The sequence below is a fragment of the Oncorhynchus mykiss genome, chromosome 6 (genome assembly GCF_013265735.2).
Source record: "Oncorhynchus mykiss isolate Arlee chromosome 6, USDA_OmykA_1.1, whole genome shotgun sequence".
Lineage (NCBI taxonomy): Eukaryota > Metazoa > Chordata > Actinopteri > Salmoniformes > Salmonidae > Oncorhynchus > Oncorhynchus mykiss.
Window position 1 is genome coordinate 73719180 of NC_048570.1, and position 24211 is coordinate 73743390.

Sequence of the window (24211 nt, forward strand, 5' to 3'; positions counted from 1 at the left end):
ACTATAGGAATACTGGCACATTATACTATAGGAATACTGCCACACTATACTATAGAAGTAGTCAAGGCACACTGTTCATTGTATTCTTTTTCAAAGGACCATGCACTGCAAATGTGTTTGTCAATCTCCTGTTTTCTGTTACCAAAATTGCATTTCAGGTAGAGAAGACTCCACCACTGGGGCCAGGATTTTACACCTGTTTTACTGTAGGCCCTTGTTCACAGTTTCAGGTTAGGTTTTGCTTTCTTTTGAGTTTGTGCAATGCAAACTAATAATTCAATGTCAAACAGACGATGCACAAGACGTCAAACAGATTTCAAGCAGCACTAGACGCACCTTCTGGTCCATGCCACTGTAGTTGGGTTTAAAGACGTAGCAGGCTGCGCTGATGACGAGCACATAGCCATTACACTGTGGGAAGGAAGGCTGTGACTCACAGGCAGGGGCCAGGGAGAGGGCCTGTTAGCTGGGCTCATCAGGTGGAGAAGCCATGAGGCCAGACATGACGTGAGACAGCGCATCAATGAGATATTCCCGCAAAACGTTGCACTGATTATCACTGTAGCTAGCCAGTCCATCAGTTTAGGAACCACAACGGGGTCTGATGGCTACCAAATGGCTAAAACACTTCAAAAGTGCAAGCGTAATGTATGAAGACTAAGTTTCCAAAGAGAATCAGGAAGTGCAGGAGAGGCCGAGGTGTTGTGGTGTACTATCTAGATCATAAGATCACAGGACAGAGTGTGGCACCTTAATCTCAACCAAGTAAGACGCTCATAAGCTTAATGTCGCTCTCCAGACACAACACATTCCCAGCCATTTGCTAGTCAGCAAAGAATACAGATTCAATGTACCTTTCCTCAGTAACATCCCCTGAAAGTATGACAATTGTACTATCTATATGAGGTAAGGTACTATTATAAGGTAATGAGCTACATCGTCTGTCCGAAATACACTGTAAGCAAAGATGCCCAAGAAAAGTAACATTTTAAAAAGTTTGGAATAGGCCTAATGCTGCTTGCAATGTCATGTGCAAAGCACTTTTACACTGTTTACTTAAACTCTTCATAAATGATCCCTGCCTTCCCACAGACATCGTAAAAATAAGTCTACTGCGACTGCGTGCATTATGTTCTAGGCCTAATTGCGCTCTGCGAGGATTGTTTTGCAGACAGATGACGTCACCCTTAAAGTCAAACTGCAATACATTTCAAAGAATGTCAAGTAATCTTGAAAACAACACAATAAATAAGATAACACACTGATGATTATGTAGTGATTTGATCTGATTTGAAATGTAAGACGTTTGTCCAACTGTGTGTCCAACACTTAAGAGCCAAACTAGTCGACATCTGGACTTCTTTTGCCTGGCTGTTTTGGCTGTACTATTCATTGCTTTTTAGCATGAACTATCAAGCTGAAATCCAAACTTTAGTATCTTTAAGAAAAACATGACTGATGTGCCAATGTAAACCAAACTTTAAAAATGTAAGGTATCAGAGTCGAAAATAATAAATACTGTATCAGTGCTTATGGCCTATCACTGATCATTCATCACTGGGACACTAAGTCTTACGCTCAGAACGTCTAACCTAATACCAGAGGTTTCAGAATACATGACACAAAGTGAGGTGATAGACATGCAAATGATATGTAAAACTTTCTCTTCTCTGCATTATGGTCCTCCTTAGTCATGCCTTTGTTGGCCTATATAATTCATAATGAAGTAGACCTATATCATAACTATTTTAACTGTATTAGTAGTTGTACAAAGGAGTGTCAAGCACAGTATGTAGACCTACATACAGAAAGAGCATTGTGTAACTTTGTGATCCACATTTAAAAAACAGCATAGCGATTTGTAGCAGCAGGGCTCTACAGTGCAACCATTTTACTTGCATATGCACCTAAATATTATGCTGTGAAACCCCCCAAAAATATCACCCAGATGATAATTGTTGCAATGATTACTTCACTATACCGCAGCCCCCCAAGTGCCGTGGAAAATACGCTGAGCTCAGATTCATGACCGTCATGCTTGCACCATTACTACCTCAAATACTTTTCATTGTGCTCCTAAATGTCTTTGTATGCTCCTACATTTTTCAACTTAGGCACACACATGCTCCTTGTGAAAAAGGTCACTGTAGAGCCCTGAACAGAATGAGATAGTGTGCCATAACAAGGCCTACATAGCTATCATGGGAGAGTTCCGGCAAGAGACACACCTATTAAAACAGAGTTGTCTTTCAAAGACTTTAAATTATTTGGATTTCAGCTGCACATGGTCTCATATCAAAAGGTGTTGGTATTGATATGTGTCTGGCAGCTAACACTGAACTTTTGTTGCGTGGAAACTAGAAACAATTAACAGACAAGGTCTAAATGCATCACTGGCTGGCAACAAATGGATCTAACGCAGAACAGGACACACAGCATACCATCATGTCAATATCAACAGAGCTTCAGGACAAAAGCAAGGATCGTGTCTAAACTTTATATGCAAACCCAAATGTGGTTGACCACTGATCTTATATGGTGGTGTTGCTAATTTGTAAATATTAATTTGTGGAAACCGTTATTATATAAATTGTGTATTTTTACGCATAGCCAATGTTGCAAGACACAATCAAAATCATCATTTTTTTTCAAGTGACATGAGTTAGTCTTTTCCACATTCCACACAGCATTTGTCATAAGCATCATGTGCTGACCCCCAAAAATATAAATGATTTTACTATATATTTTCTGATGAATCAATGACCAGCAAATCATGTAATGTCATGATCCATGAGGTGCCATTTAATGTGTGACCAAACAAGTCCAGTAATCTATGCATGTGTGGATGACAAGTATGATCTATGGTTAGTATTACGTTTGAGTTTGTCCTTTCAGTTCCAAACTGAATGTGTCTGCTAAGACCATATTTGAGCTAGGCTTAATTACTATTATTCTACATTACATCATGACAAAGAGTCACATTCAGGACTTGACTGTGGACACTGAACCTGACATGCACATCACACTCTTAAAGTCCTTGCCTGTGATACTCAAATATGGTCCTTCAGTTAGGACAGTAGCACATTTTGGGTGATGCTGGCACTCCTATCCTCTCTTGTTAAGTCAATACAGTTGGACAACAGGCAGTGACATCTTTATTTCACTGATCAATACTGGTCTACACAAATGCCCCTCACTGCCTGACAACATTAATGCTAGACCAGACCTGTATGGTAGTATCCAGACTTGAGCCTGCAATCTATTCCTGACAACATCCACTGCAGGACAATGAGTCAAATGAACAAAGAACAAATTCAATGTTGTGTTGTATGAGTGAAGTGTGCTATTACAACACCGTAATAAAACATCCTTTATGCAGCGTATGTGTCTTATCTTTTCATAATAATCTCCATCTTTAAGGTAGTCCAGTTTACAACAAAGGCTATTGCTGAAACAATATTTGGCAGGTCACTTTTATAAAACGTCACAGGTTCAGACAGAATCAGAGAGGCAAAACTAAATTCGGATAAATCTAATTGACAATGAAAAATATGATAGGCTAATCTAATATGATCAGAGAGGGCAGGGCACACACTAAAATGTCAGCTGAACATATTGCCCTCATTGGATTTGAAAACTCTTATTATTAATGTGTGACATTTCGCCTAAATATTTCACAAATAAACTAGAATCAACTACCATCACTGATAATAAGATAAAGCCAAACTGCAATCCATAAGGTTTCTATACACAAATTGCCTGTTATTATACATCTTTAAAGGAATTACATTCCTTTGGGGTTTTAAAATATGGAAGATCATTTGATGCCAAAGCCTGATGTCTATTTACTGTCAGAGTGGACGGCCCTGTCCTTCCAAAAACAGCTTCTTTCTGATACACAATTGGTTCTGGAGCTCAGATGTTGAAAATGTAAGCAAGTTAGCAATATTTCACATACCTGCAAAGAATGTTATGATTGGGCCTGCGTAAGAAAGTAATAATAGGCCATTTCATCAAGTTGTCTTCTTTATAAAATCAAGGGTAAATGTATTGTATAAATACATTGTGGCCCTTGCTCAGCTGGGCCACAGTGACGTTGTTTGTTACAATCAAATGTAAGTGTGAACAGGATGTTTGACTATTGGGGGGGGGGGGGGGTCTTCCATCTTGAACTATTGGGGGGGGTCTTCCATCTTGAACTATTGGGGAATGAATATCCTCCATGGTCACAATACATTGCCTGGAATACAGTGAGTGTTGAAGCCAAATAAATACACTTGATGTTACTCCCACTTTCCATTGCAGTGGCCTCACACCATATCCTAACTACAGTGAAATAATAACCTTATAGAGAACTTTAGAGATTAGTCCATATGTAGCACTAACCACTTATTTTCTAATCCTATATGAAAATTATGCCTGTGAGTGTATTACTAAATAATGATCATTGCATTGCTTACTCTACCATAAGTGATCACGCTTTAGCTTGTTTGACAGGTTTTCCTGTCATCAACACAACTCTCTCAACAAACAAGAATAGAATAGGATGTCTGAATAAAAATCCCTTAAATAAATTAACTTATGTGCTGCATGTTATAGTCATATGGGTTTAATTATTGCAGGACTATCAGACTAGTTTATTTCAAGAGACGATTATTTGTGTGAGTAGAGGTGAATGACCTGGATGGTGAATAGTTCAGCAGTGTAGGGGTGATTGTCTGTCTGGACTACTGTAGGCCTATGCATTCTGGATATGGGGTTTAATTGCCTCCTTGCTGGAGACCACAGGTTCAAGGTTGTGTACTCTTGCGCACGTGTGCTCACTCTGAGCAGTCAGTGATACTTTTTGCACAAATGAATGAAGGTAATGATGAACTTTATGCCAGCCCATAACCTACCTGTTCTCTGGATATGCACGGTAATGAAGGTCTGCGAGGCATTTTACAGCTGCCATAATAGCTGGTCGACGTTTCCCCCAAAGAAACACAACTGGACCTTCTCCTGGGTCTGATCACAGGGACTTTCTCCTCGTTGCTGGAGATCCTATTCGGCGTTTCCCTCGACGGGTAATAATGGTCAAAACAGAGGGACAAGAGCGAGCCTGAGACACCCGCCAAACACGCAAACACGGGCCTCAGGAGTGCGGGCAGACAGCTCAGACTGGTGAAAGACACCAACCACACAACACTGGCAAACACCAGGATCAGAACACTGTGTTTGAGTTTCAAAGTGGGGATCAGTGTTAGGAGACCCACACACCCCAACACGAATAACAACCTGCCAATCATTTGCATCTGGTGTTGGTCCTCTCCCCACTGCAAAAACCGCAAAACTAAAAAATCCCCTAAGTAACATGATGCTGGCAGTGACACAAGCCAACATTTATTACTTTCCCTCTTTTTCCTCCTTAAATAAAAGGTCAAAAAGAAGAATGCACAGCCTATGCTAAAGAGAGGGCTGATGGACTGAGAGAAGCCCGACAGAAAAGTCCGCAAATCCCAAAAGCTGAAGTCACTTTGCAAGCTCCTGGAAATAAGCAACGAAACTGCAAAAATTGCGAATGCACCCAGGTATAGGCCAGAAATTCTAAATATTTTGGAATTCAGAATGTCCTCAATGCAAAACCTACAGACGTTAAACAAAAATCCCCTTTGATGGACTTGTTTTAAAGGGGTGACGCAGCTCTTCACATAGCCGTTCCTGAAGCTCTCTGTGCTGTTTGCATTGGCAACCCCATCGTGGTGCCTGATTTTACTGTGCAAAGCCTCTCCTTCTTCGCGAACAGCCATGTTTCCAACTGTAGCTCCTTGGATTCCTTGAAAAGTTTCCTTCTCCCAATATTCTCGCCGTATTAACTCTCAACTACCTGACGGCAAACGCACTCCATGGTCACTCAAACGTGCTCAAGCATTTTGACTATAAGAAAGAAAGGTGAAATGTTGTTGTTTTTAGAGAAAAGGGACTCTGTGTCGCCGCCTAGATGTGACAATCCGCTACAAAAACTACAGATCGACACAGGCACGCGCTCTGCAGCACTAAAAACAAACCGTGCACTCTCATGGTCTGTCAGTAGAAGAGTGCTGCTATATAAAAACTAAGACTGTCAGAGTTAATCAGCTCTAGTTAACATTTTGTAATTTTAGTGCACGCATTTTTAAATCACAATTAATTTCATTGTCTGAACGCGTTCAAAATACACTGAAAACCTCAAAAGTAGATAATCTATACAGCTAAAAACAACCACACAACGTCAACATGTTGACAGTGAGGTTAAAGAAAGTGTGCGTTTATCAATTTACCTGATTTTGGTTACCGTTACTTTGGACAAAATCCAAACGTCAAATGATCTTGCCTTCAAACAGACATGCAACTTGATCTGTTTCTTTAGGAATTTAGCATCGGTAAAGTACATGTTGGCCAAAAATAAGGCCCATTATTAGAAGGTTTAGCCATTATTATTAGTGGTAGTAGAAGTAGTAGTAATAATAGTAGTAGTATTACTATTATTATTATTACATATTTTTTATAGTGTAATTACATAGCCAGGCTATTGTACCCCTATCTAGGCCTAGTTACTCTGGCAGGCCTGTGATATTGAAAGATTTCCAAATATGTTCAACTAACGAAATCTACCACTTCATTTTTGAAAATATGTTTAATCTTAGAACACCTATTTTTGTATGTGTTCTAATGAGACTTTGTAAATGAAAGCATTGTTCCTCCACTGAATCGCATCTTTAGAGCACTACATATATCAGAGGACTCTATTTGGATAAAGCAAGTGATATGTATGTAAGAATAAGGAAAGCACCTTCAAAATCGACATTTTCAGGTGTAAATAGTTGATTTCGACGAGATTGTAGATTATGATTAACATTAGGTGTATTGAGTAATTACTTGTGTATTGTGGGTGGTTTCTGATTTATACAGCAGTGTCTGGTGAAGAATTTCACATCACATCTGTAATCTACTTGTTTCCCTTTGCACAGACGTCAATAGGAAAAGTAATCCAGCTCTAATCGGTTATCTGAGGCGCTTGTTGGTGGAAAGCTCTATCATCATGGTAAGCTTGGAAGAAATAATATAATATGTACGATATATCAAAAGTGACTGCAAACGTAATAATTAAATGCACCAGAAATCTCTGTTATCTGTATTTGGATGGAAAGGCTACTTAGCTAGCTATCCATAGCAATGAGTAAGCATTTAGTTAAGCTTACTAGCCACGCTGCTGTAACTTACCGGTTAAGAAAAAAGTAATGAAATATAATAGCTGGCTAGGCTAACAATAAATGCTATGGCTGCACCCCTAACCTGTGACTATCCCATATTTTGGGTAGAATTTGATAGTAGTAGCTAACTTCTTTCTTAATGTTATTGGACATAGCTAACATTTTAATCAATGGTAGCTAACTAGCTAGCTAATGTTATCCATTCAGCTAGCTACCTACCTACCTACCTAGATTAGTTGTTCACAACTTGAAGTCAAACTTCACTGTGTGAAGACCAATCTGTGTTGCTAGCTAGTTAGTTAAATCAGATCTATTTTAGCTGAGTCATTGCCTTGTTAAAGATACGTAAGAAGTAACTGTTACCGTTAAAAGGTGGGCTTGGGCAGCCAATATAAACAATGGAGCAATAATGGGTTCCATGATAACATTAAATGGAACTTGATTTCTATTATTGACTCAATGATGACATATTGTCCTATGACGACAGCAACATGTAGGTTTCTAGATTGTAAGACTCATTTTTGTATTTTTCTTAGTTCCGCAACCAGTATGACAATGATGTCACCGTTTGGAGTCCACAGGTAAGAGTCTACAAATACAGGTAATGTAACAGTCAGCAATTTCAGCTGCAATATTTGTGACTCATAACAGGTCTTGTGTTTCAGGGGCGTATTCATCAGATTGAATATGCTATGGAAGCAGTGAAACAAGGATCTGCCACAGTGGGTCTGAAATCTCGCAGTCATGCTGTACTTGTGGCTCTGAAGGTACAATTTACATTGATTTTACATTTGCATTCAAGAACATGATTATATGAAAAGCAGTGTAAAAGTAGTCTATTTTTAATCCTAATTTTGTGTTCTTGTCCAGCGAGCTCAGTCCGAGTTGGCTGCCCATCAGAAGAAAATTCTACACGTCGACAGCCATATTGGCATCTCCATTGCTGGTCTCACTGCTGATGCAAGGCTACTATGGTAAGAGGATCTGTTGTGCATGGTTTTTCATATTCTTGAAGAGAATTAGACAGTATTCTTCTGACTGAGGTTAACACTTCTCTCTTCCATCATACTCCTTCAGCAACTTTATGCGTCAGGAGTGCCTGGACTCCAGGTTCGTGTTTGATCGGCCTCTCCCTGTGTCCCGCTTGGTCACACTAATTGGAAGCAGTATCCTTTTACCACAAATGTAGTTTTTATGATGCTTAACATGAATTGTCTGTATTGATCATTTGAAAAGTTATTACACCGTTGCAACTAAGACAATCCACCTTGACCTAGCACTCAGAAACCCAGATCCCTACACAGAGATATGGAAGAAGGCCTTATGGTGTGGGATTACTCATCGCAGGATATGATGTAAGATATGTATTGGTTGGTTTGTTCCTCTGTAAATATTAGTGGAGTAGTATGTCATATCTAATATTGTCTGTCTTTTCTAGGATATGGGGCCACACATTTTCCAGACCTGCCCCTCTGCCAACTACTTTGATTGCAAGGCCATGTCCATAGGGGCCCGCTCCCAGTCTGCACGTACCTACCTGGAAAGACATATGGACACTTTTCTCGACTGTGAGTATTTTAAGCCTTTTCTTCTCTGATTCTGATGTAAGCACGTTGTAAAACTTTCATTCTGTCTTGTAGGTGAACTGAATGACCTGGTTCAACATGGCCTCCGGGGACTGAGAGAAACTCTACCTGCAGAACAAGATCTTACCACAAAGGTAAACCTTAAGCTTACTGCAAGCTCTATGGTGACGCAAGATTCAGAGCGTAGCGCAATGTTGGAATGTCGTTTTTTGTCACAAAAGGGGCGGCTTCTTGTAATACCATCCGGCATTCAACATACTTTTCTACTACCTGAAAATTGAGATTCGCCGTATCATTCTTTCCGCAGCCGTGGGGGCAGTGTTGTCACTTGGTTCCATCGATCCGATCTATAGGTTATTAATCAAATTAGCCTATTTTGCATTGGTAATCAAACAACAAGAATCCACCCAAAAAGGTATTTTGTTTAGAAGTTATAACTATCAGGCTAGTGTGAAATGGTATAACCTGCTATAGCCAACTAGCTAGCCATATGATTTTTTCTCTGTGAGCAAAACATTATGATGTTCTGTTTTTAGCTGATATGGGAATTAATACACAAGCAGCATATCAAACTGGGATAATGTTTTGGGTTACACTTAGTGTTGTTACGTTTGATGCCTGAATTCTGTGGCATACGTCAAAATCGCTAAGAAGTGTACTTCGAGGCAGTGTGCAAATGCCTGTATCACGAATATCAGAAGCATGTGATTAATGACATGAAGCTTCGTTTCGTCGAACAACCACCTGATTGGTTTGGTAGAAGACAAAAAGGCTATGCTGAGCACACGCTAATTTGGCTGCTCTAAATTATTTTTGAACAGCAGACGTAACTAGTGTACACTGTGTTGATTAAAGCCTTGAGTAATGAACCTATTTGACACAAGTGTCTTGACAACCTCAGCTTCAGGAAGCTTTGTTTCCCCATCAGTAGTTAAACCTGCAAGTATACGAATATTTGCCAGTGCATATGTTTTAATTATAAATCTGATTTATTTCATAAGGAGATAGATGTGGGAAGTTAAAAAAGCTAGCTAGCTTCCTATGTTTAAAGCCAGCTAGCCAGGCTACCAGCTAGCTACTAATAAAAATGAAAATATTACAAAACTTTGCTATCGCCCCCTTGTGAGTCACTTTACATCTACCTACATGTAAATATTTCCTCAATTACCTCGACTAACTTGTGCCCCCGCATATTGACTCTGTACCGGTACACCCTGTATATACAGTGCCTTGCGAAAGTATTCGGCCCCCTTGAACTTTGCGACCTTTTGCCACATTTCAGGCTTCAAACATAAAGATATAAAACTATATTTTTTTGTGAAGAATCAGCAACAAGTGGGACACAATCATGAAGTGGAACGACATTTATTGGATATTTCAAACTTTTTTAACAAATCAAAAACTGAAAAATTGGGCGTGCAAAATTATTCAGCCCCTTTACTTTCAGTGCAGCAAACTCTCTCCAGAAGTTCAGTGAGGATCTCTGAATGATCCAATGTTGACCTAAATGACTAATGATGATAAATACAATCCACCTGTGTGTAATCAAGTCTCCGTATAAATGCACCTGCACTGTGATAGTCTCAGAGGTCCGTTAAAAGCGCAGAGAGCATCATGAAGAACAAGGAACACACCAGGCAGGTCCGAGATACTGTTGTGAAGAAGTTTAAAGCCGGATTTGGATACAAAAAGATTTCCCAAGCTTTAAACATCCCAAGGAGCACTGTGCAAGCGCTAATATTGAAATGGAAGGAGTATCAGACCACTGCAAATCTACCAAGACCTGGCCGTCCCTCTAAACTTTCAGCTCATACAAGGAGAAGACTGATCAGAGATGCAGCCAAGAGGCCCATGATCACTCTGGATGAACTGCAGAGATCTACAGCTGAGGTGGGAGACTCTGTCCATAGGACAACAATCAGTCGTATATTGCACAAATCTGGCCTTTATGGAAGAGTGGCAAGAAGAAAGCAATTTCTTAAAGATATCCATAAAAAGTGCCGTTTAAAGTTTGCCACAAGCCACCTGGGAGACACACCAAACATGTGGAAGAAGGTGCTCTGGTCAGATGAAACCAAAATTGAACTTTTTGGCAACAATGCAAAACATTATGTTTGGCGTAAAAGCAACACAGCTCATCACTCTGAACACACCATCCCCACTGTCAAACATGGTGGTGGCAGCATCATGGTTTGGGCCTGCTTTTCTTCAGCAGGGACAGGGAAGATGGTTAAAATTGATGGGAAGATGGATGGAGCCAAATACAGGACCATTCTGGAAGAAAACGTGATGGAGTCTGCAAAAGACCTGAGACTGGGACGGAGATTTGTCTTCCAACAAGACAATGATCCAAAACATAAAGCAAAATCTACAATGGAATGGTTCAAAAATAAACATATCCAGGTGTTAGAATGGCAAAGTCAAAGTCCAGACCTGAATCCAATCGAGAATCTGTGGAAAGAACTGAAAACTGCTGTTCACAAATGCTCTCCATCCAACCTCACTGAGCTTGAGCTGTTTTGCAAGGAGGAATGGGAAAAAATGTCAGTCTCTCAATGTGCAAAACTGATAGAGACATACCCCAAGCGACTTACAGCTGTAATCGCAGCAAAAGGTGGCGCTACAAAGTATTAACTTAAGGGGGCTGAATAATTTTGCACGCCCAATTTTTCAGTTTTTGATTTGTTAAAAAAGTTTGAAATATCCAATTAATATCGTTCCACTTCATGATTGTGTCCCACTTGTTGTTGATTCTTCACAAAAAAATACAGTTTTATATCTTTATGTTTGAAGCCTGAAATATGGCAAAAGGTCGCAAAGTTCAAGGGGGCCGAATACTTTCGCAAGGCACTGTAGCCTCGCTACTGTTATTTTATTATTGTTCTTTAATTATGTTATTTTTCTATTCTTGTTTTATGTTTTTATTATTTTAACTTCAGTTTATTTTAGTAAATAATTTCTTAACACCTATTTTTCTTAACTGCATTGTTGGTTAAAGGGCTTGTAAGTAAACATCCACATCCACCCACTCCACCCACGTGCCCGTAGATCAACGGAGTGAAGCTTGTAGTAACCTTAAGACTTTTAATATCAGGCTACTGTCCAATTATCTACTCCTCACCCTGAAGTGGGCTCTCATTGGCTCCCCCTTATGGGATGGACTGGTATAACTACTATGTGAAAACACCTTCTAGCCATTCTTAAACTAATCCAGTGTTTTTAAGTTCATGAGGGGTTCAGAGAGAAGTGTAGGGGTTCGGAACACAAGTTCATTCACAGATTGACAACTTACTGTCTGCCCTTTTAGAATGTGTCCGTTGGGATTGTTGGCAAGGACATGGAGTTCACCATCTACGATGATGGCGATGTGGCATCATTCCTTGAAGGCCTTGAGGAGAGGCCACAGAGAAGGGTAAAAGAACAACTTGGCAAATGTTGAATACAAATATTTTCTCTGAGGAAACTTGTCAAGAGGAATGGTTATTGCCTTAATAAGATTATTGACGGTACATTATTCAGTTGTCTCCATACCTGACAATGCACATGCCTTGTCCTCTTGTTGTACTGCAGGTTGCCCAGCCAGATGACGAGGTGGCAGCAGAGAAGCCAGAAGAGCCCATGGAGCTCTGAGATTGAAGTGTGTCCCAGACAGTGTGAAGATGACAACGCTCTTATCCCTGATTCATTCAGTCAGTATTCCACCCACACTCACTTGTAACTGTATCAACATGGAGAACAATTACCATTATACTTATGTATGTTCAAGTCGACTATCTATGATTTCTGTTAACGGTTCAATGTTTGCATATATTTTTTGTCATTAAAGAAAAACCTTTTCTGAAATTGTCTGGTTCGTTAAACTTCTTATGGCTGGGGGGCAGTATTGAGTAGCTTGGATGAATAATGCGCCCAGAGTAAACTGCCTGCTACTCAGGCCCAGAAGCTAAGATATGTATATTATTAGTATATTTGGATAGAAAACACTCTGAAGGTACTAAAACTGTTTGAATGATGTCTGTGAGTATAACAGAACTCATATGGCAGGCAAATCCTGAGAAAAAAATCCAACCAGGAAGTGGGAAATCTGAGGTTTGTACGTTTTCAAGTCTTTGCCTATCCAATATACAGTGTCTATGGGGTCATTTAGCACTTCCTAAGGCTTCCACTAGATGTCAACAGTCTTTAGAACCTTGTTTCAGGCTTCTACTGTGAAGGGGAAGTGAATGAGAGCAGTTTCAAACAGGTATCTGGCAGAGTGCCATGAGCTCAGGCTCGTGTGTGCCCGTGAGAGTTAGCTGCGTTTCTTTTCCTTTCTAAAGACAAAGGAATTGTCCGGTTGGAATATTATTGAAGATTTATGATAAAAACATCCTTAAGATTGATTCTATACATCGTTTGACATGTTTCTACGAACTGTAATGGAATTGTCGTCTGAACTAAGTGCCTGCCCCTTGTGAATTTGGATTTGTGAACTAAACGCGTCAACAAAAAGGAGGTATTTGGACATAAATTATGGACTTTATCGAGCAAAACAAACATTTATTGTGGATCTGGGAGTCCTGGGAGTGCATTCTGATGAAGATCATCAAAGGTAAGTGAATATTTATAATGCTATTTCTGACTTCTGTTGACTCCACAACATGGCTGGTATCTGGTATGGCTTGTTTTGGTCTCTGAGTGCTGTACTCAGATTATTGCATGGTGTGCTTTTTCCGTTAAGCTTTTTTGAAATCTGACACTGTTTGTATTAAGGTGAAGTGTATCTATAATTACATGCATGAAACTTGTATCTTTTATCAATGTTTATTATGAGTATTTCTGTAAATTGATGTGGCTCTCAAAAATCACCGGATGTTTTGGAAGCAAAACATTACCGAACATAACACACCAATTTGTGGATATAAATATGAACTTTATCGAACAAAACATACATGTATTGTGTAACATGAAGTCCTATGAGTGTCATCTGATGAAGATCATCAAAGGTTAGTGATTAATTTGATCTCTTTCTGCTTTTTGTGACTCCTCTTTGGCTGGAATAATGGTGGTGTTTTTCTGTGACTAGGTGCTGACCTAACATAATCGCATGGTATGCTTTCGTCGTAAAGCCTTTTTGAAATCGGACACTGTGGTGGGATTAACAACAAATGTATCTTTAAAATGGTGTAAAATACTTGTTTGAGGAATTTTAATTACGACATTTCTGTTGTTTGAATTTGGCACCCTGCACTTTCACTGGCTGTTGTCATATCGATCCCGTTAACGGGATTTCAGCCGTAATTGGTTTTTAAAAGAAATGTAACATCACGTTGATCTTTTCTCATTACTGCATTGTCATTCTATGTTCTTATGTGGCCACTCGGTGGTGGATGTTTTCAAAGGGGTAGGAACCAAAGTGGGGGTTTAATTTATGCCTAAACACCAACTGAACTTTGAACAAAAAAATAAAAACCTAGATGTTCAAACTTCATGACTAACCCAGGACTTTATTGAATCGTAATCACTGGTAAGGCAACCTACTTACAAACCCAACTTAAATGGTAACCTTATATAATGTGGCTTGGTCAACCTTCTGGATTGGACCATACCAAGTGATGGGCGGATTGGTCAATTATAAACAAAATCTACAATTCAATATTTCATAAATAGCAAATGTATAAATTACTTGTAGCAAAAACCGTGTAAAGCATCAGTTCAGTACATCCATGGAGGCAATATAGAATATTGTTACATTGGGCAACACTCATAATTAGAATTTCGTCTTCGCGTCTAGACATCCGGGTTATTTGTCCCTTTTCACTTGCTGTATCAGTGATGTGGCTCAGAAAGTAACTAATCTTCCACGTCACAGGGAAGTGGGGAACGGACAGCTCGAGAAGATCTCTGAGCAATTTACAGATGCCCAAGTAAATAAGGGACGCGACATCTGAGGCTATTTTGAAATATAGTAAACGTGCAGTAAGGTAGCTAAGTGCTTATTTCTCTATCGTAACCAAGTGCGGAAGGATTGGTTTGGGTAATTGTATTCCAAATATGTTTTGGTATCTATCCACCATTTGCAAGCTAACGCTAGCTGTCATGGACGACAAGCGTTTGAGCTTGCTTTATTTGCAATAACAAAACGTCCGACTAGTTTACTAGGCTCTGTGAAGTGATACTGTCATATTGCATTTTTTTTTGTGAATGTCACTGATTGAGCTGCATAATTCGTTAGGCTATTGACTTGTCAATAACTAGCGTACTAGCTAACTAACAGCCGAGGCGGCCTGTGTGAAATGAATAACATTTACTGGCTACTCAACAACAACAAAAAACCTAGCTTCTATAGTACAAGCTAGCTAACTGACATGTCTACGTGGATGTGTCGACTAGCTACCACGTATTTCTTAGTTACAGCAGTGCAGTATTCGAAAGCACGAATCGTGTTCAATAACTTATATGTGTAATAGCACCTATGTTTACATTTGTCGGATTATGCATTAACATTACTTGATGGGTACTTCATAGGAATCATCTTAACAGTTTTGTTGATTGGGGTGCTGCAAGAGGAAAGAGGATCCATCTGGCAAAATGACAGCCGCAGAGAATGTTTGTTACACTTTGATCAATGTTCCAAATGACTCCGAACCTCCATCGGAAGTCAGTCTCAAAGCAGACTTGGGTAAGTATCCTCTGTTGACCCTATCTGCATTGGCAATAGGCACCTAACCGCCCCTAAACTATCAGTGTGACTGATCTGTGATTAGTGTGACTTTAAGAGTAATACAATGTTATTTTTTCCTGATATCAGAAAAAGGAGAGATCAAGGCAAAGACAGAGGCCCTGAAGAAGGTAATCATCATGATACTGAATGGAGAGAAGCTGCCAGGCCTACTGATGACCATCATCCGATTTGTCCTCCCACTTCAAGACCACACCATTAAAAAGCTTCTGCTAGTCTTCTGGGAGATTGTCCCCAAAACGACTCCAGATGGCAAGCTGCTTCAGGAGATGATCCTTGTCTGTGACGCCTACAGAAAGGTATGGTAGCATACTACACAAGTGTACTGTCACTGTATGTCTGAATGTTAGATACATTATATAATTAGCACAAGAAAGTATGACGTGTGACTATTTCATTTAATGCCACTTATTCAAGGGTATGTTTGTCTGTTTCAGGACTTGCAGCACCCCAACGAGTTCATCCGTGGATCCACCCTGCGCTTTCTGTGCAAGTTGAAGGAGTCTGAGCTGCTGGAGCCCCTCATGCCAGCCATCCGCGCCTGCCTGGAGCACCGCCACAGCTACGTTCGCCGCAATGCTGTACTGGCCATCTACACCATCTACAGGTACACTTACTGTAGTGATACAATATGGAAGTCCCGTATGACTGTTTATGACCCTTAATGGGGAACATGGCTTTTACTTGAGCAATTTTATTTCCATCTCAGGAACTTTGAAAATCTTATCCCAGATGCCCCTGAGTTGATCCATGATTTTCTTGTGAATGAAAAAGATGCCAGCTGCAAGAGAAATGCTTTCATGATGCTCATTCATGCAGACCAGGTCAATTGCATCTTCACTTTTTTTAGTAGAGACCGATCACCAACATTTTTCTGTGTCTGGGACTAACACTGGTCATTTCCACTGTGCAGGACAGAGCTCTGGATTACCTCAGCACCTGCATTGATCAAGTGCATACATTTGGAGATATTCTCCAGTTGGTCATTGTGGAGCTGATTTACAAGGTGAGTCCTTCAGACATTTTCCCACCAGAAACCTCCCAGATATCTCTCTTGCGAAAGTATTCGGCCCCCTTGAACTTTGCAACCTTTTGCCACATTTCAGGCTTCAAACATAAAGATATAAAACTGTATTTTTTTGTGAAGAATCAACAACAAGTGGGCCACAATCATGAAGTGGAACGACATTTATTGGATAATTCAAACTTTTTTAACAAATCAAAAACTGAAAAATTGGGCGTGCAAAATTATTCAGCCCCTTTACTTTCAGTGCAGCAAACTCTCTCCAGAAGTTCAGTGAGGATCTCTGAATGATCCAATGTTGACCTAAATGACTAATGATGATAAAAATGTCAGTCTCTCTATGTGCAAAACTGATAGAGACATACCCCAAGCGACTTACAGCTGTAATCGCAGCAAAAGGTGGCGCTACAAAGTATTAACTTAAGGGGGCTGAATAATTTTGCACGCCCAATTTTTCAGTTTTTGATTTGTTAAAAAAGTTTGAAATATCCAATAAATGTCGTTCCACTTCATGATTGTGTCCCACTTGTTGTTGATTCTTCACAAAAAAATACAGTTTTAAATCTTTATGTTTGAAGCCTGAAATGTGGCAAAAGGTCGCAAAGTTCAAGGGGGCCGAATACTTTCGCAAGGCACTGTATGTAGAGAATCCATTGGACGGCACACAATAGGCCCAAACCGTCGTTTGGGTTAGGGGTTTGGCCGGCAGGGATGTCCTTGTCTCATCCCGCACTAGCGACTCCTGTGGCTGGCCGGGCTCAGTACATGCTGACACGGTTGCCAGGTGTACGGTGTTTCCTCTGACACGTTGGTGCGGCTGGCTTCCGGGTTAAGTGGGCATTGTGTCAAGAAGCAGTGCGGCTTGGCTGGGTTGTGTTTTGGAGGACACACGACTCTAGACCTTCGCCTCTCCCGAGTCCATAATGGGAGTTGCAGCAATGAGACAAGACTAACTACCAATTGGATACCATGAAATTGGGGAGAAAAAGGGCAACAAAACAAAATCTTCAATTGGAAATTATATCCACGTAAGTAGTAGCATTTTTATTTGCCATGTCTCTTGTTTCCTCAATGTTTAGGTGTGCCACGCTAACCCGTCTGAGCGTGCCCGCTTCATCCGCTGCATCTACAACCTGTTGCAGTCCTCCAGCCCAGCTGTCAAGTACGAGGCAGCTGGCACTCTTGTCACGCTGTCCAGCGCACCCACTGCCATCAAGGTACCCCCTCTCACTTATCTACATCACGGCACTGCTGTCGATTTTAGTCTGGCATTGTGTGTCTTTCAATGGCATTTGTGTGTTTGTTCTAGGCTGCTGCCCAGTGCTACATCGACCTGATCATCAAGGAGAGTGACAACAACGTGAAGCTGATCGTCCTGGATCGTCTGATAGAGCTGAAGGAGCATCCCACTCATGAACGTGTTCTCCAGGTACTCCATCTTCACTTTCATTAATGTTGCTCCTGGTGAACAGACTCAATGTTAGGTACCAGTAAGTCTTTGAAGTGTAATAATAACCTGGTTAACATGTCTGTTCTCTGTCCACCCAGGACCTGGTGATGGACATTCTGCGTGTTTTGAGCACGCCTGACCTCGAGGTCCGGAAGAAGACCCTGCAGCTGGCCTTGGACCTAGTCTCATCCCGGAACGTAGAGGAGGTGGGGGTGTCATCCTCAGGACTATTCTCTCCTGTCTCTGTGGACTTGCCTCTCCTGTCTATTTTGTAAAAGGATGATTATTCTAACTAAGGTGTTCATGTGTTTGTGTTCCAGTTGGTGATAGTTCTGAAGAAGGAGGTGATTAAGACCAACAATGTGACGGAGCATGAGGACACTGATAAATTCAGGCAGCTGCTGGTGCGCACCCTCCACTCATGCAGTGTACGCTTCCCTGACATGGCGGCCAATGTCATTCCTGTGGTGAGTCTACCGATCTACCCTGTTCTCACACACACCCTGAAATCAAACACAGCTAGGATCATTCTGTCCTCTGTGATGTATTCTAAATAACATACGTGTGTCACTCAGCTGATGGAGTTCCTGAGTGACACTAATGAGGCAGCTGCGGCTGATGTGCTGGAGTTTGTGAGGGAGGCCATTCAGAGGTTCGACAACCTGAGGCCCCTCATCATCGAGAAGATGCTGGAAGTCTTCCACGCCATCAGGACTGTCAAGTAAGACCAAGACCGACAAGCTTACATATAAATAGACAATCACAGGATGCTTTTGGAGAATTACTGATTTATTTTTTTATGCTGACATCCAATCTTTTAAACTGTGTTAGGATCTACAGAGGAGCGCTTTGGATCCTGGGAGAATACTGTAGCACTAAAGAGGATATTCAGAGTGTGATGACAGAAGTGCGCAGGTCGCTTGGAGAGGTGTGTGTGCTTATGGATTATTCATTCACTTTCAGCGCCCAATACCAGAGTGATACTTGATGCTAGTTGCTCATGTCTGTCCCTTTTTCAGATTCCCATAGTAGAGAACGAGATCAAGAAAGAGGCTGGGGAGGGGAAGCCGGAAGAAGAGGTGAGCGCAGCGCCAGCAGCCAAACTGGTGACCGAGATGGGCACCTACGTCACACAGAGCGCCCTCAGCTCCTCCCGCCCCTCAAAGAAGGAAGAGGACAGGTAAAATAAATCACCTTTTGTGTCTAAAATGCATAGTTTCTTAGCTTGCAGGGATTGTCTTTCAGGAGTGGATGATATGTAACTAAATGAAACTGTCGTCTCTTTCCCTGTAGGCCTCCTCTCAGGGGCTTCTTGATGGACGGAGACTTCTATGTGGCAGCCTCTTTAGCCACAACCCTGACCAAAGTGGCCCTGCGATATGTCACCATAGTTCAAGACAAAAAGAGACAGAATGTAAGTATAGAAACGGTTGTGAAACAGTTGTGATTTAGGTGTTCCATGTTCACTGTCCATTGAAAGTCATGAAGTGATTCTAATGCTCTCTATCACCGTCTCCCCTTTAGTCCTTTGTGGCTGAGTCTATGCTGATCATGGCCACCATCCTCCACTTGGGCAAGTCCTCTCTGCCCAAGAAGCCCATCACAGACGACGATGTGGACCGCATCTCGCTGTGCCTCAAGGTGCTGTCCGAGTGTTCGCCCCTCATGAACGACATCTTTAACAAGGAGTGCCGCAAGTCCCTGTCTCACATGCTCACTGTCAGGCTGGAGGAGGAGAAGCTATCTCAGAAGGTAGGGAGGAGCGCTGGCTGCTAGATTACTAGGCCATAGCTTCCAGTCCACTCTTCTCACTAAACCACTGCCTTCTCCCAGTTCAGTCAGCCATACTCTAGTTCTCCCTTCACCTGGCTGCCTATCCATTTGGACACTGCTGGATTGTATTGCTATGTGCTGATGGTGTTCTGTGCTCTTATCCACAGAAAGAGTCAGAGAAGCGGAACGTGCTGGTGCAGGCAGACGACCCCATTTCCTTTATGCAACTGACGGCCAAGAACGAGACGTCCTCCAAGGAGGACCAGTTCCAGCTCAGTTTACTGGCTGCCATGGGAACCACTCTTAAAAAGGAGGCTAACGACCCCATGGCCTCCAAACTCAACAAGGTACACATACAAGGACCCAGTAGACACACGCACTATTCTGTTACAGAATTACAAAATTGTGTGCTTGTGAAATCACATGGTCATGTGCCTTTTTGGATAGTAGATGTGATATACCTCAAGTTGCCAGCAGGTGGCTTTGTGTTTCCAACGTGACAGTGAGCCATTGCAAAAGAGAAATCAGTGTTTTCTAGTTCTGTTCCACAGGAACGACTATGAATGAGGGAATGAATATAACAACATTTCTAGGTTCAGGCTATGGCATGGATTGTATCAGGATCCTATTCCGAAATGTACGTTTTCATCTTAGCTATTAGTGCTGTTGAGGTAGTTATTGACAGTTGCTCCGTTGTACAACAACAGGTTGGTGAGGACCATGTCATTCTGAGTGTATGTTGTATTGCAGGTTACCCAGCTGACTGGTTTCTCAGACCCAGTCTATGCTGAGGCCTATGTCCATGTCAACCAGTATGACATTGTGCTGGACGTGCTGGTCGTCAACCAAACCAACGACACCCTTCAGAATTGCACCCTGGAGCTGGCGACATTGGGTGAGGTTCTAGTCTATAGTTCATATGACTATATGCAGAGTCATACAACCTTACTAAGGGCTGTTTCAGGGCAATTTCTCTTGTTTGCCATAGGTGATGTATGTCTAATGCTGATATCAACCTTTCAATCCAACAGGTGACCTCAAGCTGGTTGAGAAGCCTTCTCCTCTCACTCTGGCACCCCATGACTTTGCCAACATCAAGGCTAACGTCAAAGTGGCGTCCACAGAGAATGGCATCATATTTGGCAACATAGGTAAGAGGATCACTTCTAACTTCTGTCAGAATACTTGTCATGAATAATCTGATGCCAGCCTCCACTCCATGTGTACGACATCAGTTCTAATGTCTGTCTGTCTCAGTGTATGACGTATCAGGAGCTGCCAGCGACAGGAACTGCGTGGTCCTCAGTGACATCCACATTGACATCATGGACTACATCCAGCCAGCCTCGTGCACAGATGCAGAGTTCAGACAGATGTGGGCCGAGTTTGAGTGGGAGAATAAGGTACTACCGCTAAATAAAAGAACTGTCCATATTTGGTTTTGTTTTGTTAGTGTGTTCAGTGGATGATCGTAATAACACTGTTTATTCTAGGTGACAGTGAACACCAACATTGCAGACCTGAACGAGTACCTCCACCACATCCTCAGCTCCACCAACATGAAGTGCCTGACCCCAGAGAAGGTACAGTAGTTGTGGAATATTGCCGTTAGAACTACATCAATAGGACGATGATGTGTAGAACAGAAAACCTGGCAGTTGGGAAGGCTAATGAGTGGAAGTTGTCAGAGCGTCTGATTTTTCTGTTGCTGCTACCTTTTTTCCAGTGTTAGGATTTGATTTCTAAATGGCTTTTTATAATTATCTGATTTAATCAATCCGTTTGAAAAGAAAAGGGCGCCCTGCGAGATACAGGCAATATGTACCTATTTATTTTGTATCAAGTTCTTCATCAATCCACTGATGGATTTAGACAGTTAAGATGAGCTTGACTCTCTTGTCATAGCCCTGTCTTCAGCAAACTCAGCACATTTCATACTACTGGGTCAAATAGGTAGTAATGCATGCGATGCTCACTCACACAACCTTGTCTGTCCTTACAACCAGGCACTTTCTGGCTTCTGTGGCTTCATGGCTGCCAACCTGTATGCCCGCTCCATCTTCGGTGAAGACGCCCTGGCCAACGTCAGCATTGAGAAGCCCATCCACCTGGGTCCTGATGCCCCTGTCAACGGACACATCCGCATCCGGGCCAAGAGCCAGGTGAGAAACTCACTCCCCACTCAGACTACATCCCAAAATGCACCCTATTCACCCTAGCCGACGTAATGATAGAATAATGCAAACATCGGGGTGGAATTGTTTATTAAAGTTTATACATTGCATGTAACCCTTCCCTTCTCTCTACAGGGTATGGCATTGAGTCTGGGTGACAAGATCAACCTTTCCCAGAAAAAAACATCTGTATAAAGTGAACTGAAAACCAGCAGTCCAACTGAGAACTCCACATTACTGGATAAGATTAATCTGCAAAGAAATGTGCTTTCTGCTCGTCCTCTCTAGTCTCGTCTGTCTCTGGCCATAAAGCGCTACAATATTTTTGATTGCCATTTTGATTAAGTACTGTTCTATGTCTGTATAAGAAATGGTTTTACACCTCCTGTGTCAGGACGAAACTCCCTCTTATTGTCCTCCATGTGATATCCTTGGCCTTTCTTTCATTTTCAATAAACATGACATATATAACAAAACATATTCCCAACATTTGTCAGACGATGGGCTGTTCGCGTGTTCAGTCGTTCTTTACTCACACTAAAGGAACGCGAGGTAGGAGAAACTTCGGATCCACAATCCTTTAACTACGCCATTGACAAAAGTTATGACAGTAAAGTGAAATGCAATGTCAGACTAAACCATGAAATATGGATGCAGTTTGAATGTACATTCAATCCACTACGGCTGTGTTTACATTGGCAGCTCAATTCTTATGTTTTTGCCACTAATTGGTCATTTGACCAAACAAATGATCTGAATTGGGCTGCCTGTGAATAAGCAGCTTAGCTGATCTCATGTCCCATTATTGTCTTTACACTACAGATAATGACCCATCGAAGTGGTTATTGTATCAGATGCATGCAAATTCCTTGAAAGTAAAACTTAAAGGTTTGTGGAAAAAAGTTATTGCTTCTGTAAATTGCAAGTAATTGCATCAATGAAGTGAAAATGTATGTTTCTGCCAGGTCCCAAATTTGAAGTCAGAAATGTGGAGTGAACACAATCAACGTGCTGTGTGAAATCAGTCTTTGCTATGTATTTGAAATGGTGAACGATCAGCATCAAATCCAAATCCCTTGTCAATTTCTAATCACAGTCACATACATTTACATTGCTTTGACTGCCTTTCCCACCTCACCATTATATAACATTTCTCAAGTTGAATAGACACTCAATTTCCCTCGCTTCTTGGAAAGGAAAATACATCACGTTTTGCCTTGTATGGAAAGATTTGGAATGTGAGCACTTCACGCACGTTTTCAGACTTTGACGAACGTTTTCTGAATTTGATGACCAAATTTCCATTTGATTCTCATATTGAGAGAGGCATGTTTAAAGGCAACATTACTGTGAAATGATTGCTTGTAAGAAAATAGTTTGAAAAACACGATTTTAGGCCTATAGTGAAGAGTTCAGACAGTAACAAATAAAACCCCATGATGAATCATTAAGTCCTTTTCCTCTCAAGTCCTCATCTCACCCTAAAATCTGCAGATATACAACACCACAGAATAGTTATCGGAGAGAAATTATGAATGACTCACATTTTTCAGTGATTCACATATTTTTCTTAAACGTCCCTGCTTGTGTGGTATCACAATGACTGAATGGAAAAAAACAGACCCCAACAACGCAGTAAATCAACAAGAGTTCTTCCATTACAAATATCTCTCCCCTTTTTCAATCCAGAACTCCCCTTTAGCCTCACCGTTTTAACTTTGTTGACATAAGGATTTTAGGGCTGGAAGTATAACATAGGTACAGAATCATTAAGTGACCTACTGAATCATACTCAACAAGCCATATTTCCTGAAGTGTGGAGGGAATCGTGCACCGCCCCTGTTGTTCCTCTGCTACCCCACAGGCTGTGTGGACCGATTTCAGCAGTTCATTTAAATTCCTCAAATGCCTTTGGCACTACGTTGCAGAGTGGGAGTCAATTGGAATTTATTCATTCAGGAGTCTAAAATACAACATATTGCTGAATAGCCCTCCTGGGAGGAGACAGAGGGAAAATGAAGGAAAATTATTTCTACTGTTCAAAGATTTTGCTGAGTTACAGTTCATATAAGGAAATCAGTCAATTGAAATCAATTAATTAGGCCCTAATCTATGGATTTCACAAACTGGGCAGGGGCACAGCAATCGGTGGGCCTGGGGGGGCATAAGCCCGCCCACTTAGGACCCAGGTCCAGCCAATCAGAATTATTACAGACAGAGATACTCTTCAGCGTCTCCCTTCTCTGATGAT

General features: G+C 41.3%; 3 protein-coding genes across 5 annotated transcripts in view; 2 read left to right on the forward strand and 1 right to left on the reverse strand.

The window, feature by feature from the left end:
- The window catches only part of pde3b (phosphodiesterase 3B), a 90213-nt gene extending 84230 nt beyond the window's left edge, over positions 1–5983 (reverse strand). Inside the window, exon 1 of the mRNA XM_036980935.1 lies at positions 4899–5983. Coding sequence (XP_036836830.1) covers positions 4899–5789 — 891 coding nt within the window. The 5' untranslated portion in view covers positions 5790–5983. The remainder of the gene's footprint in view (positions 1–4898) is intronic.
- A 964-nt stretch (positions 5984–6947) lies between these two features.
- Positions 6948–12661, forward strand: LOC110526547 (proteasome subunit alpha type-1). The gene is made up of 10 exons (XM_021607597.2): positions 6948–7063; positions 7769–7813; positions 7898–7999; positions 8103–8206; positions 8310–8398; positions 8517–8587; positions 8671–8800; positions 8873–8952; positions 12126–12230; positions 12389–12661. The coding sequence occupies exons 1-10, from the start codon at positions 7061–7063 to the stop codon at positions 12446–12448; spliced, it is 789 nt and encodes a 262-aa protein (XP_021463272.1). The 5' UTR covers positions 6948–7060; the 3' UTR covers positions 12449–12661.
- A 1956-nt stretch (positions 12662–14617) lies between these two features.
- copb1 (COPI coat complex subunit beta 1) lies at positions 14618–22438 on the forward strand. Of its 3 annotated transcripts, none has more exons than XM_036980936.1 (22): positions 14618–14724; positions 15326–15479; positions 15609–15838; positions 15977–16146; positions 16249–16363; positions 16453–16545; positions 17643–17780; positions 17873–17992; positions 18112–18219; positions 18334–18480; positions 18589–18734; positions 18845–18941; positions 19033–19193; positions 19307–19427; positions 19538–19765; positions 19954–20133; positions 20537–20681; positions 20818–20937; positions 21044–21189; positions 21280–21369; positions 21793–21948; positions 22096–22438. In XM_036980936.1, exons 2-22 carry the CDS (start codon positions 15389–15391, stop codon positions 22153–22155), a joined length of 2862 nt encoding a protein of 953 aa, XP_036836831.1. In that variant the 5' UTR covers positions 14618–14724; positions 15326–15388; the 3' UTR covers positions 22156–22438. The 3 variants fall into 3 exon arrangements, with proteins under 3 accessions (XP_036836831.1, XP_021463275.1, XP_021463274.1); XM_021607600.2 differs by having other exon boundaries at positions 14626–14781; XM_021607599.2 differs by having other exon boundaries at positions 14642–14834.
- The last annotated feature ends 1773 nt before the right edge of the window (positions 22439–24211 follow it).

Bases quoted from the DNA above. Each gene is read 5' to 3' on its own strand.
- LOC110526547 (XM_021607597.2), top strand. The intron at 8,801-8,872 runs GTGAGTATTTTA...TCTGTCTTGTAG, and splicing joins TATGGACACTTTTCTCGACT to GTGAACTGAATGACCTGGTT. The intron at 8,953-12,125 runs GTAAACCTTAAG...CTGCCCTTTTAG, and splicing joins AACAAGATCTTACCACAAAG to AATGTGTCCGTTGGGATTGT.
- copb1 (XM_036980936.1), top strand. From the start codon at position 15,389: ATGACAGCCGCAGAGAATGTTTGTTACACTTTGATCAATGTTCCAAAT. The intron at 16,147-16,248 runs GTACACTTACTG...TTTCCATCTCAG, and splicing joins GCCATCTACACCATCTACAG to GAACTTTGAAAATCTTATCC. The intron at 21,949-22,095 runs GTGAGAAACTCA...TTCTCTCTACAG, and splicing joins GCATCCGGGCCAAGAGCCAG to GGTATGGCATTGAGTCTGGG.